The sequence below is a fragment of the Ricinus communis genome, chromosome 7 (genome assembly GCF_019578655.1).
Source record: "Ricinus communis isolate WT05 ecotype wild-type chromosome 7, ASM1957865v1, whole genome shotgun sequence".
Lineage (NCBI taxonomy): Eukaryota > Viridiplantae > Streptophyta > Magnoliopsida > Malpighiales > Euphorbiaceae > Ricinus > Ricinus communis.
This window is the reverse complement of record NC_063262.1, coordinates 24,831,383-24,845,357: the sequence shown is the minus strand read 5'-3', so window position 1 is coordinate 24,845,357 and position 13,975 is coordinate 24,831,383. Positions and strand designations below refer to the sequence as shown.

The window sequence follows — 13,975 nt, the reverse complement described above, 5'->3', positions numbered from 1 at the left end:
AATATTGGCAATATTTTATTTGAATGATATAAATATAATTCTAATTTAGTTTTTCTTTTCCTTACAAAATAAAATATTTAAATAGGACTCTGATATCAATTTACTGTTATCATTTCTTCCCAATGATGCGCTCATGAAACAAATATTGAATTGGAGTCGCGCTTTCAAACTATCAGTGAGATGGAGTGTAAATTTTGTATCAAGGCCAACACCTACAGTGCACTACGCATCGTTTTGAAACATGACAGAAAGTATGACTAGTAACAGTACTTTCGAGTCGAGCAACAAGTAACAATACATCCATTTGGAAAAATAAATTCACAAAACACCTTATAATGGGTATCAATAGCTCTTGCGCAAATTAATGTTAGCAAGAAAAGCTGTGCACCAAAATTGCCTCACTTCAAAAAGAAAAAAGAGAAAAAAAAAACTTGTAAAAGCTCTTTCTGAAATGAACATTTCGTTTAGAGATGGATGTAGTTATACATATTTGTCAGTCTGAGAATACGATTATAAGGAAAAAGAAACAAAAACAAAAGGATCATTATATGTACAAAAACACGAAATCTATGGTACATGCTCACCGCAATGCTCGTCTCAAACATTTCTCAATCCTCGGCAAGCTGATAGAATGGGGCATTCTTTTCCTCTGAAGACCAGCAATCTGAGTAGAATGAAAAAAGAAATAAGATCATGTATCTCAGATTGCAAAAGATAGAATGCATGGCCCTGCATCATCTGAAGGTAATACCTACAAAGCTAATCCTTTTGAGTCAGATGTCGCTAGTTTGCGATTAGTAGCAACTGAATTCTGCAGAATCACAAGGGCGTTTTGCAATAACATCAGAAAACTTCTTCTTCAAAGAGATCCATCCATCTCATCTTTCCGGAGGAAAATACCTGCAGTTTCTTGGCCAACAAGAATTCACCCCCTGCAATAGGCAGTCTTTTAAACAACCAGCACATGCATCTCGTACGGTGAAGTAAACAAGCAGACTCATGAAGTTCATTCGGTATGATACAAGGATAATGAAGGAAGTTGATATAATTGTGCTAACATATGATAAATCATAGTGTGTGATTTCTAAAATCAGTGACCAACATATGCTTATTTTTCCCACTTTCATTAATGCTTGGCTGCAGAACACCTAAGTACTGAAACCTATAATACATGCCGCATCTACATATGTATATAACTCAGGAATTATCATTAACGACTTCCATTAACATAGTAATAATACTCCATTCTTATTCAGCACATGGATTTTCCACTAAGTTACAATGGAATGATGTCTTATGTTGAATGAGTACTAATGAATTTCACTTTACAAACTTACAGCTAAGGCAGTCTCTTTAAGATTTTCCAGTGACTTGGCAAGCTCCACCTGTTTTGATGCAGTTGCAAGCAGTGCCTACAAAAGAAAAAATAAGTTTCAACAACCGATAATGAAAAATCAAGAAAATAAAAATGATATATATTGATGCTATGCACTTTAGAACTACCCATGTTTTGAGGAAAGTAAAGATATCTTACTTTTTTTGTCTTCTGTAGATCGTGTTCAATACATTTAATTCGACTCAATGATTCAAGAAGCATGTCCTCTTTCTCAGGAGGAATTTTGGTAGGTTTGTTAACCAGCTCATTTACCATTGTTTCTAAATGTTGCAGCCTCTGCCAGCAAGGCTGGAGAGATTCCTCTTTTACTTCCTCTCTAACGCATTGCCCTTGAGAACTTGAATCTGCTAACACTGGGCTCAGTTGGTTTGGCAACTGTCTCTCTGAATGTTGTGCTGCGAGGAATCTCCCCATCCCTGGGAGGAGAAGATATATCCACGCTAGCAATTTGAGCATGAAGTGAATTACAAAATTCATCATCTGTGGAACGAAATTCTTCTGCAGCACTCTGGTACTGACATCATTGGTTGAATCATCTGTAAGAAGTATAGGATATGAATGTCAAAAGGCTTGCTCATAGAAGGCATAATTACGGCTATAAACTAAATAATTAACTTTTCACCAGGACAGGAAAAGATAAGGACAGATACATCTTTCAAAATTCATTATGATAATATAACCATGAAATAATGGGAAAGCACTTCCACGAATAAAATAAGCATCTGTTGCGGGATGACCTATCCGAGTTTTAAAAAACTTCACATAGTACTAAGTCAGCATCTTCTGTTAGTTTAGAAGTGTTGCAGCTATTATATAAAACTGATATATGACTTTCAATACGTCATAAAGATGGTTGATGCAATACTTGAAAACTCTGTGTTTTGTGCACCATCAGTGAAGTCAATTTAATTAAGTATATGGCATCATTTAGCCATATAGCCATTTCTGAGCTGCATACAACCAAAACTACCCTGAAGAACATCTTAGAAGTTCAAGCACAAACAAGCATAAACTGGATGACAGGGAACAAGCTGTCCTACATATGACAATGTGGAACTATAACCAATATTACAACCTAGATGCAAACCAGGTCTGAGGCCATACAATCAACAGTACTTTCAATTTCCATCGAATGCATGAATTCGAATAAGAGTAGAACAGGAAGAAACACTTGTCATTTATGGCTCTGTCAGATCACTTACTTGTTGAACTAGAATCTTCAACCGTTGAAGGAATGTGCTCAACCAGGCTGCGGCTAGAAGATGAATCACCCATTCTTCCCTGGCATAGATAAGACCATTGCAAGTATTAGCTCAGTAGTGAACCAAAAGGCGATGTACGTAAACATATCATCAAGCATCTAAAGGTGTATCACATCACAACATTTGACTATAAAGCGAACCATATTTTTCAAACAAATTCAGACTAAGAAAAGAAAATATTTCCATCCTAACTCAAATGGACGTGAAAATGAACCAATACCAGTTAGAACGTAAAAGGCATCATCATCTAATTATCAACTCTCTAATAACAACATGAAATTTAAAGTTCCTAAAGTTTTAAGTTCCTTCAAATTTGCAACAAATTCACGAATTTAATACAAACAACAAAATCTTTTCGAACTCTATAAATTGTTAAAGTTTTATAGAAGCACTTCCTATGACTCACCTTGCACCTTCCATATCAATGGTACTTACATGAATGAGTGAATAAAAGTTTTTCCAAGGAGTAAAATTTCAAAAGCACATTTCAAGAGATATGTTGAACATGGACATTGATCATCATTCAAATCTAAAATCCTTTCTATTTTATTTTCCTGGAGTGTGTCTTACATAATTTTTTCACCCATTTATTCATTGCCTTTTGCTGCTTGAATCAAAATGAGGCACCTCATTTGTTTGACTTCTACTCACCAAATTCTAGTGCTAGAATCCTTTTGCTTGTACAGCTTGAATAGGTAAGGAAGAAAAGTGAAAGTTTTACAATTTAAACTCGAAAATAGCTTAACTGGTTTTGCAAGAATTGCTAGGGTCTACCTTCAAAACCAAAAGGGGCCTCCCTCTCAGTTGCATGAGGGAGGAGCAGATTGGATTGCATGGTAAAGGAATCTAGATAATATCATAATGTAAGTTCAATAAACAAAATTCAATTGAATTCTATCATTTATAAATTTGATGCAAACAGATAACCTCAGTTGGATTTCAAACATGGATCTCTTTTAGAAAATTCAAAAGAAAACCATTTCCTGATAAACTACCTAAGTTTATGATTAATCTATGTAGTTCAGGGGATAACATATCAACAGCAGAATATGATAATTGATAAAAGAGATTGTAGGAATCAATTGAGTACAACACCACAAATCCAGAACCCCAAAGACCAAACTCTAGTAAACGTACTTTCTCTGAAAATGGCATTTGTTGTACGAAGCCTGAGGTGTTTGGATTTGTATCCAAGCCTGAATCAGCAGGAAATATTTCACTTCTTGAAACCTGCATAAGGAAGTATCTTCTATCCATTTATAAAATATTGTAGGTGAAGGTTGAAGTGATTATGTGAACAACTGTCCAACAACTCACCTTAGAGGCAGATAACTTGATATCTAAATCATCATCATCATCAGAACTCTTCATTTTCCTCAAGTACATTGCTTCTCCAGCATGTACAAGCTGCAAGGAATGTCAATACTTTAAGTTTCCAGAACATCCCAATATAAGCTATATTAGTGCAAAATGTAAAGCTTTTGATGTTTAAACATCAACATTTACTAATCAATGCTGCCAACTGAATCGGCTCAATTTTGCTCGACACTGACTAGGATCATACTTTCATTATTTCTGGATTATTCCAGGGCCCCTTGTCAGATCTAAGACAACCACCTTCATGCAGGCACGAACAGGATCCACCAAGAAATTCTGGCAATTGGCTGTATGTGCAAGAAAATGCCAAAACAAGCTTATAACACGGGCTAGAAAACGTTACAGATGTAGTTAAATATTTGATATCACACCAACAGAAGAAAAAAGATTCCAACCTTGAGTCTATAATTTCCAACAACTTATTTTGGAATTTATTGCCTAAAACCTGTTAAGCCAGACCAGAATGACTTAGTATCAGATCATAACTTTTTCTGGTAGTCAAAGAAAACAAATACCAAAGGTCTCATACATTTATCTTTGCAGTAGTCTTTGGGTCTAGAAAACCTTTTGCTGTGTTCCATAGCAGTTTGAATCCACTACCAGCATTAACAATGAACATCTGATGTAATGTCTGTTAAGAAAGAGCAAATATCAAAAGTGAGCAGCAAATCAATATCAGAAAACCCTTTTATTTAATTGATTTGTATAATTAAACCACCTCAGGATAGTTGTCACCGTCAATTTTCTGCATACGCATAACTAGATCATGTGCAACCTTTCCGAAACTCATCCAATTCTGCATAACCAGATAATATTTCAAGGAACACCAGCATAGTTAAAATTTCTCCTTTATGGGATTGCAATTATTACTATGGCAGGAGACTCTGAAATTACCAGGCCATGCACATCCAATATTGTAATCGTAGAATCTATGTGCCTCTTGGCTGCAATAGAACACGCAGGAAATTTCTCAGTAAAGGTCTTCTCAAATCCCTGAACATGATATTTTAAAAACCGATCCACTGTGGTTACACTCATTAGCTTGCTAGGTTCAATTTTGCCAAGCCTTTCAATATAAACAGGTCGACCCTCTTTATCTACACCATGGTAACCATGAGGATAATAACGCTGGACTTCTTCATACTCATCATATACAAAATCCTAAGCAAGCAACAACACGTTACACCATCAGTTACAAAGTTGTAAACTGAGTAAGCAACTGAAAGAAATTAAACCAGGAATCAGAACACCATTTGCCTAAGGTCAGTTTTGATCTCATGCATCAAAAGTTATCACACTATGATAATTATTTCGACATAGTTCATAGCATCCAAAATCAAGAAAATGGCACTACAATTGTGATTTTACCTGGATAATTGAATCTACTCCATTGTCTTTCCTCCAGTTGATCATCTCTGACCACATCAAAAGTGTTTTATCGAGGTCAAACTTTCGGGCCCTTAGAAACCTGCAATTATAGAGATCGAATTCTGCTTATTTTGGTACAATACTCTCAAACAAAAAAAAATAGAATTATGTACATTACGTGATCGTATATCAGCTAAGCAGAAGCAAACAAATTGAATAACCTCAGAAGAGTATGGTAATCATCGTGGCGAGGTGGAAGCATGTCTTTTAGAATTAATGCCTGACGGAAGGCATTAACAGCAGCTTCCTCCTTGGCGTCACGAACATCATGAATCGAAATTGCAGCAAATCTGCAATCCGCCACACGCCTTCCTCGTTTCCTAAGGCTATGTGTAAGCCTTGTGGATGCACTCATTGCCTTTTTCTTTAGAGATCTCGATTTCCTTCTCCTTCTGTCGTCTTCTGAATTTTCTAGATCCATACCTCTCGCTGCTCTCTCACTTTCTTGAGTCCAAATCACCTCACCTGCCATTACAAAAAGAATGCATAGCACGTTCAATCACATTTTCGGTTTTGCATAAAGTTACGATACAATTTTTATTTTATGTTTGTTTACCTGGCATTCTTGTTTATTGTTGAACCATACCGCAATTTAGATTAAATCTGGATCAAACAAGGAAATAGAATCTTAATAATTTTATAGAACAGTAAAAAAAAAAAAGCATAAATACCTTGCAGATCTCAAGCGATCTTATTAGATTCTCTAATTAAAACTGATTGTTGCAGAAAACGATGAAATATCATATAAATACACGAATTGGAATAAGCAATCAGATCAAGCAAATTTTTTTTTTCTTTTTAAAAGAAAGAATATTACATATACCTCGATTTATAAGAATCGACGAGAAATTGTGGTTTCCATATATGATAGATATGCGCACACAATACTCACACCACGAGTGGTAATGGATTGGTGTTGCCGGTGGTGGTGGTGATGATGGTGGTAGAGGAAATGAAATAGGAATTGCTTTCAGATTACGAAGAGCGAATGCTTTTATGCTTTTGTTATTGTTATGCTTCTGTATTTATTGTTATAATATTAATGCCTTTTTATTTGTTCTTTTTCTTTCTTAAACAAATTATTTTGTAGAAAGGAATGAGAATAGAATATTGGCACTACAGAAGAAGAAGATACGGGAACGGGAACGGGAACGGGAACTGAAGAAGAAGAACGCAACAGCTGCGGTTGCTTTCAGGTAACGAGAACGAAAGGCATGTCGTTATCATTCGCGTTTTCTTTTGTATTATTTAAAAATTTATTATAAAGAAAAGAGGGAAGGGAAGCCAAAAAGCCTAAAACCGACGATCCTTGAAACGGCCGCTTTTCCAAAAAAAATTCCGTTTAAAATTTTACCCGTAACGTCAACGCCGGCTGTTTCTGTTTGGCGCTTCAGGTAGTTGTTTGTGACTAGCTACCTGCTTAACTTTGCCTTTCGCCTACTTGTTTGTTTTAATGTTTTCTTCTAATCGCCGTCTCCTAACGGAGAACAATTGTTTATAAAAGGTGCTCTTGATGTTTACGCTAAGCGATTGCAACAACAAACCAACTGAAACTTTTCCTACTCCTTAACATAAAGAGGAAGAAAGAGTGAGTTTGCTGTAATCACGTAACTGTCTACATGAATCGGGCCACGTGGGTAATAACAGTCATTTCCTCTAGTCCTTTAAGTATTAATTTTTGAAATAATTTTTATATACACTAATTACATACTCGTTAAGAAATATGAACAATTCTAACATTAAATAGAGACATATATTTAGATTAATTTATTTTTTATTAGCTTTATATATATTTTGAGATTAAATAAGTAGATAATGAAGGATAATTTTATATTCAAATTCTATTAAGCTACAGAGAAAATAAAGTGAAATAGCCAAAAAAAAGAAAATATTAGTATTTGAAACATAATTTAATTCACATTTTAGTCAGAAGTTTATATAATTAGTCAATTGTCTGATTAGAAGGGTAACAAAAAGCATACACGTAATAAATGTATATATTTCTGTGATATGAATGGTGGATTTAAAAGAGTGTGAAAAGGATCCCTTAAGTGTTTTTGAGATGGAGAAAATGGGGTTTGGGAAGGAGAAAATTCCAAAAGGCAAAAGGGTACTGCAGCAGAATTATCATAGCAATTTTCAATCACGTGGATTGTAATAAGTAGTACAACTGAGGATTATGAAAAGAGTTTTGGTTACAACTTATAACAAAAATTTATTATTTATTATCATTAACATTGTTTTATTTACATTATATTATATATTCGTTGTGAATGTCTGATCATCTTTGGTTACTTTTAATTTTATTCTTTCCTATCTCCTCTAATTTGAATTTAAATTTCGCTTTATTAATGCAAGACAACTTAAAATGATTATTTGTTTTCTAATTTCATTGTCATCTAGAAAAACAATCATGAAATGTGACGGCATATATTAACCAGAAGTGCTAGACTGTCCAATTCCATTGATTTATTGTAAAGTTCCTAAGACTTTGTCTGATCTAACCAAGTTCCGGGGCTACAAAGATAAAGCACCAATTCTCGAAGTTTCTAGAAGGCTCATTTTTCAACTTCAAGTAGAAGGAGAAGAAGAGCATGAGTTTATCAGTAAATATAAGTGTATTTTTAAGCATATATGCATCAATTACTATCAGTAAAACTAGAGCAAAAGCCAGATATCTTTTCAACCATGCAAGGCAGGCAGAAAGTAAAGCAGCTTTCATTATTTTTTAAAAACTTACAGAACCAAAATTCTTTTATGCTCTACAAGGCTGCAAAATATCAAACAAAACTAACTAATAATTCAAACAGTTGACTGAAGCAGACTTTACAGATTCATATGTACAGTTCTCTGGCTTCTACCTTAGGATACAGGAGGCAAACCTATATAACAGCTATGATGAACCCGCTACATGATTTAATCACTTTCAAAGTCTTCCTGTGATGCACTCCGCCGATGCCTTCTCTTCAAACTTGCCTAAAAATTGGAGGGTATTTGGTTATGATCAGAAAGTTCTTGAAAAATAATATTGTGCTATAAAGTTGAGATTTCTAGCAGTCCAAAACTAAAATTCTATAACTAGGGCATCATAGCAATTTCCAGGGTTTAAAATATCCGGGAAATGAAATAAGAAATCAGCTTCGCGAACAATTAAATTTAATCATGCAGCACCAGAGCGGTCTACCACTAACTCCCAAATGCATCTGATAGAACTCCTTAAATTGTAGGCGCATACAGTATACCAACTATTATTTAACTCGTTCTTCATCTCATGTATCACACTGCTTAAAATGGATTGTGACCTGACCTAACATGTAGCTAGTTTCCAACATTCAATCCTCCAAGAGAAACTTTCAATTTCTCACAAATGCACTTTTTAACCTTCTGTGCTTTCTTGCTTTGCCATTAACATCCAGGTTAAAAAAATAAAGATAGCTCATGTAAATCAATTTATACATATATTAACACAATTGCAAGATACGTACTTTTCAAACTGCTAATGTGAAACAACATCATTCACACAATAAAAAAAAAAATTCAACTGCAACAAGAACCACAACAAATTGAATGAAATCAAATCTGTTAATACTGCTCATTGTTTCAGGTGCATGGCAGAAAATACATGAAATCAATGAGCATAAGAAGAAAAAAGAAAAAAAAAACTACTAAATAGTCAATTAGTTAAGAACTTTTGGTATAATACTCTTCCTTAGTTCTTCTTATTATACATAGTTCCTAAAGTTAATGCTCGAGTTGTCGTACAACTTGCTGAGATTTTTCTCTTCTCAAATAAAGCTTTGGTAGTGCTCGTGATGCATCTTATTACAGAAGAATTGCTTAAAAAGAGATTTGTCACTCAGTGGCAGCAACCTTACTGTCTTTATAATAGCAACTAAGCTATTAATAAAGTGCCTATGTGGCTTATGGATCCTCCCCGGCGTTCTCCTAGAGTCTATTGCTAAAGTAGTTTAACCTTATCTCTCCAGAGAGCAGAATATAGAGACAAAAAGACTTAATCTTTGTCTTGATTACCATTTGTTAGAACATCCCTAATTCATTTGTTTTTCTGATCATTCATCTAAAATATAAGCTTTTATAGCTCTTTGAAAACCAGTTTCTTTGTCAGTATTTTTTCAGTTGGTTACAAATACTAGCAGTTTTTGTGGTTCCCTTTTGCTACTTTTGTGGCTTTGCAAAACATGTTATCCCCAGTTCTGTGTTTCATTGCGATGAAATTCTTCAATTGCCTTTTCTATAAGGGGAGAGAAAAAGCCAGATTTGTTAATGTTTTATGCAATGCAGGCAGTAGCAATAGAAGCTATAAGATTTCTAACAATGATATAAAATGTGTTAAATTTTACATAACTGATAACTGTAACCATTGTTTTAAACACTTTAGCATCTATATATGCAGGACTTGCATTTAGTTTACTGTTTGCACCTAATAACTTAATTTTATGTTAAGGTCCAGCTTACTGAGAGTGAGCTCTTGAACCACTGATTATGTCAGGATATTTGTCATATAACATCTCACTCTGTTTTCAGGATATCAGAAAAGGAGAGGAGAGAAAACCACAAAGAGCATTAAAGAACTCCAGTAACACACCTTAGAAGATGTTGGTGGTAATGAAGCATGTCGCAAGGGCTCTCTCAGCTGCTGAATCTCTCGAAGCTGGCTCACTACATCCTCCACAAGTTTCAGTTGGGCATTTACCCTTTCCCCATGTTCCGCGGAGAAAGTCAACTTTTCTTTTTCCTCTTGCACTATTCGCAGCCTCTCTCTGAGCCATTCAACTTCACTATCAATTTTTAACCTTTCACCATCGAGTGGAGATGGAGAATGCCTCTGCGAGTCAATATTAAAATTTTTGCACAGTGAATTACCCAACACTAGCGACTTGCTATGCATATGAAAACTGCTCCCACGAACAATAGGCTCAATTTCTGCTGTGCTCACTGTTGGACAGTTGATCAAAAGTTTACTACTCTGAACAATTGCTGTATCATCAACAACATGAACATCATAAACAGTTGATTCTGAATCGAGCATAATGTTGCAGCCAGCTTGGTTCTGATGTTCCCCATCTTTCTCCAGTTTTCCTTCAATGGCACCACAATTTCGGGGTGCCTTCATTGCTGGTGATATCATGCAGATATCCCTTTCTGATTCTTCTTTCCCTGCTACACTAACAGTTTTCTGTACCAATTCCTGTGAAGTGGATAAGTCAGAAGCTAAGTCCTCGGTTATCATTTCTTTCTCAAAAGCAAGAGTATGGTTATGCTCATAATTTGATGGCTGTTTTCCAATAGTTTCCACTCTCTTCTCACTGACGAATTTTCTGTTCTCAATCTGCTGCGGCACTGGTGGTGGATTCACATTTGAATCAACAGAAAGTGAAGACTCCCCCTCTGTGTCATTTATCTCATAGATTGAATTAACTCCAGCCTGCTCATTTCCCAAAAAGTTCATCTGCTCATAAGCATCAAGTTCCTTCTCTAGAAAATGGATCTCCTTCTCCCTCCTGACAAGGATCTCTTTCAAAATTTTCATCTCCTCTTCATCGTAAACGAATTTTTCTTCTATCAACCTGTGATACTGCCTCGCTTCCATTTCAATAGACGCCTTATCCTCTTGCAACCGCAATATCATTGCCAAGGCTTCATCAGCTGCAGTTGCAGCAGCTGCCCTCTCTTTCTCCAACTCCTGGTAAAGAGCTGCATGGGCAGCTTTTTCTTCCTCAAGTGCTTGTTTCAACACTCGGATCACATTTGCATCATTTCCAACACTACACAGCTTGTCTTCAGTATTACTGGAAAACTTTTCAACAGAGGATCCACCAAAATCAAAACTATGCCTCATGCTTTCAATGAAATCAGTACTGTTTGGAGCATTTTGATCACCTAAGCCAGCAGTACCAAAATTTGAACATTTTACATTTTAGTGCAAAAATTGATAAAGTAAAAATAATGAATTTGAGTTACAAAAGAACACCAATTTAGAAATCACGTTTTAACCCTAGAAATTTCAACCTTCTCATCAAAGTTTCAAAGAATTAGACATTGTTCAAATCACCAAGAACAATTCAGCATGATATAGAAATAACCAAAGAAGAAATAAATAAAAGCCATATTCTATAAATGGGAACATTTTCCACAAGAGGCAATTTCTTAAGCTGCATATTTCACTCACCTAGGAAACTGTCTTCTATGCTGCTTCCAGGATCCAGGTTCTCGCTGAACTCGCTTCTCACACCACTGCTATCATGAAGAGGGTGAGGAACTCCTATACCAGCTAAATGTGTGCTAGCACTGGTAGAAGATAAAGCAGAAGAGAGATTTCCATATCCAAGAGCAACTCTTCTTCGCCGCCGGATCCCGGACTTCTGCTTCTGATTCACAATAACCTTCCCCTTAGAATTACACCCACTTTCTTTATCAACAGAACTTTGCCATGTTGGACCTGAATTGGAACTAGAGCATGGTTCTCCCTCCAATTCAAAATTCCCATTTGCATATTTTCTAATGCCAATTCCTTCTACATGCAAATTGCAGGATTGATGTTCTAACCAAATCAAGTCAAAAGGGAACCTATTCTTCGCCAACTCCTGAACAGTAATGATCTTTCTTCTAGGCCAATCAATTAGCAGACTGTGAAAGCACAGATCGTTGTTTTGGTACCCAAAAAACCCACTACAGGGGCATGGAAAATAAAGTCCAAATATACTCAACAATTTTGATGGTAAAAATGCAAAAGCAGATCCACATAGCAAGGTATAAGCAATAGCAAGGTCAACAAAGGCCATTATAAGACCAGCCAAAGTCCAAGAACGAACAGCCCTAAATCCCATCCTCCTTGGAACAATCCAAAAAGCGAGATTCAGTATTGAATTCTAACAATCAAAATATAATTACAATTCACTTCAAGAACTTTAAAACGGAAAACCCACATGCGGAATTATGAACTTTAAATCATGATTTGGACGCCAACCCACCACAAGAAATGCATCAACAACAGGCAAGAAAGTTGAAAGATAATAGCAAGTCAAAGAAAAAGGGAAAGAAGAAGAAGAGCCTAGTGGTTAACGGAGCTAGAAAGGCAGAAAAAAGAACCTGCAATTTACAGACTGATCAACGAAACGAAGGGAACAGCTAAAGGATCAAGCAAGAATCGTTGGTGAGTTAATATACAAACAAAAGCAGTTTTTTTTTTCTTTTTCTAAGGAGCGGACACGTGATGTACTAAAAAGCTTCATAAGCAAAGTGAAAGGTACTTCAAGCCAAGCAATTTCCTCCTTCACATCAGACAAAAGCAGCCGATTTTTTGTAAGAAATAAATTAGTGTTTTTACTATAGAGAAGAGAACGCAGCAGCGTATTCGGCAGTAGAGTAGGATATGATCTGAATGAATTAATGAATATCCATTTGGAATTGGACCATTTCTGTTTTTATTGATGTTGACTGTTCAGTTTTTTTACGCACATTTTCCTTTCTTTTGTTAACAAAAACATCCTGTTTTTATCCAAAAGGAAATATGACTGGAAAAAAAAAAAAATCATCTTCTCTCTTTCTTTTCTTTTTTTAATTTCGTTAATTAAAAATTCTTCAATCTATTTTAAATAAATTGATTTTTTTAATGTACCATAAAAAGTTAATATTATGTTAATTTTAATAATATATTAAAATGATTTTAATTAATTATATATAATACTTAATTACTATTAACTAAATACTATATATAGATTTATTTATATTTACATTAGTAAAAGGATATATATAAAATATTTAATGTAGTATTGATTAATTGATTATAATTAAAAAATAGATTTATAATAATAAATTATCATAATAGTACCCTAATAAAACTCCTACTTATATTGTAAATCGTAGGAAAAAAATTAATGTTTAGTGTAGAATTATAAATTTAAAATTAAACAAATATTAACAAAATAGATGTAAAAACTGCAAATCTCAGTAAGATTTATTGTAATTTCAAAAAAAAAAATTTAAATTTAATTCGGTATATTAAATAAATTTTACTTTTTCAATACATAACTATATTGGAGATATTTGCTATTAAGAAAATAAAAACGCATTGTTTTGAAAAAATTAAATAATAAATATAACACCACAATTTTGGAAGTAAAATCGACTAAAATTTATTTTAATCATCACTTTTTATTGATATTTATTTCAGAATTTAAGAATGTTTTTATTTTAGTACGCTTTAATAATGTGTAATATTTTTTTGTTAATAAAGTTATGTTGTTTATTCTTTATTCTCTGAAATAATTATAAAGATAATTCTTATATTTTTTAACTTGTCGAAAACAAAGAAATATTTAAAATCTAAATATAAATGATGAAACTCAAGTCTGATTTTACTTTATTTATATATTTTATACTAAAATAAAATAATAAATATAACTTATTTTAACTATAAAGTAAGTTTTATATATAAAATTTAGATGGTTACATGTAAATTATATATATTCTCTATTTATGACAGAATAAA

General features: G+C 34.1%; 2 protein-coding genes across 5 annotated transcripts; both read right to left on the bottom strand.

Moving 5' to 3' along the window:
- Window positions 1-317: 317 nt before the first annotated feature.
- LOC8264947 (phosphatidylinositol/phosphatidylcholine transfer protein SFH9) lies at window positions 318-7,063 on the bottom strand. Of its 4 annotated transcripts, none has more exons than XM_015720469.3 (16): window positions 6,818-7,063; window positions 6,020-6,066; window positions 5,625-5,928; window positions 5,404-5,503; window positions 4,930-5,196; window positions 4,754-4,831; window positions 4,565-4,666; window positions 4,431-4,480; window positions 4,223-4,322; window positions 3,976-4,065; window positions 3,796-3,888; window positions 2,599-2,677; window positions 1,535-1,932; window positions 1,338-1,412; window positions 752-932; window positions 318-664 (listed from the first exon to the last, which is right to left on the bottom strand). In XM_015720469.3, the coding sequence occupies exons 2-15, from the start codon at window positions 6,024-6,026 to the stop codon at window positions 879-881; spliced, it is 1,797 nt and encodes a 598-aa protein (XP_015575955.1). In that variant the 5' UTR covers window positions 6,027-6,066; window positions 6,818-7,063; the 3' UTR covers window positions 318-664; window positions 752-878. The 4 variants fall into 4 exon arrangements, with proteins under 4 accessions (XP_015575955.1, XP_015575953.1, XP_015575954.1 ...); XM_015720467.3 differs by lacking the exon at window positions 6,818-7,063 and adding an exon at window positions 6,287-6,570; XM_015720468.3 differs by lacking the exon at window positions 6,818-7,063 and adding an exon at window positions 6,287-6,570 and having other exon boundaries at window positions 756-932.
- A 1,102-nt stretch (window positions 7,064-8,165) lies between these two features.
- LOC8264948 (probable myosin-binding protein 5) lies at window positions 8,166-12,821 on the bottom strand. Its single transcript, XM_015720446.2, has 3 exons — window positions 11,654-12,821; window positions 10,070-11,364; window positions 8,166-8,439 (listed from the first exon to the last, which is right to left on the bottom strand). Exons 1-3 carry the CDS (start codon window positions 12,309-12,311, stop codon window positions 8,380-8,382), a joined length of 2,013 nt encoding a protein of 670 aa, XP_015575932.2. The 5' UTR covers window positions 12,312-12,821; the 3' UTR covers window positions 8,166-8,379.
- Window positions 12,822-13,975: the final 1,154 nt, after the last annotated feature.

Bases quoted from the DNA above. Each gene is read 5' to 3' on its own strand.
- LOC8264947 (XM_015720469.3), bottom strand. The intron at 4,832-4,929 runs GTAATTTCAGAG...CTGGTTATGCAG, and splicing joins TATTGGATGTGCATGGCCTG to AATTGGATGAGTTTCGGAAA. The intron at 4,323-4,430 runs GTTGGAATCTTT...TTGCACATACAG, and splicing joins TTGGAAATTATAGACTCAAG to CCAATTGCCAGAATTTCTTG.
- LOC8264948 (XM_015720446.2), bottom strand. From the start codon at position 12,311: ATGGGATTTAGGGCTGTTCGTTCTTGGACTTTGGCTGGTCTTATAATG. The intron at 11,365-11,653 runs GTGAGTGAAATA...CTGCTGGCTTAG, and splicing joins CATAGAAGACAGTTTCCTAG to GTGATCAAAATGCTCCAAAC. The intron at 8,440-10,069 runs GTGTGTTACTGG...TCCAATTTTTAG, and splicing joins TACCACCAACATCTTCTAAG to GCAAGTTTGAAGAGAAGGCA.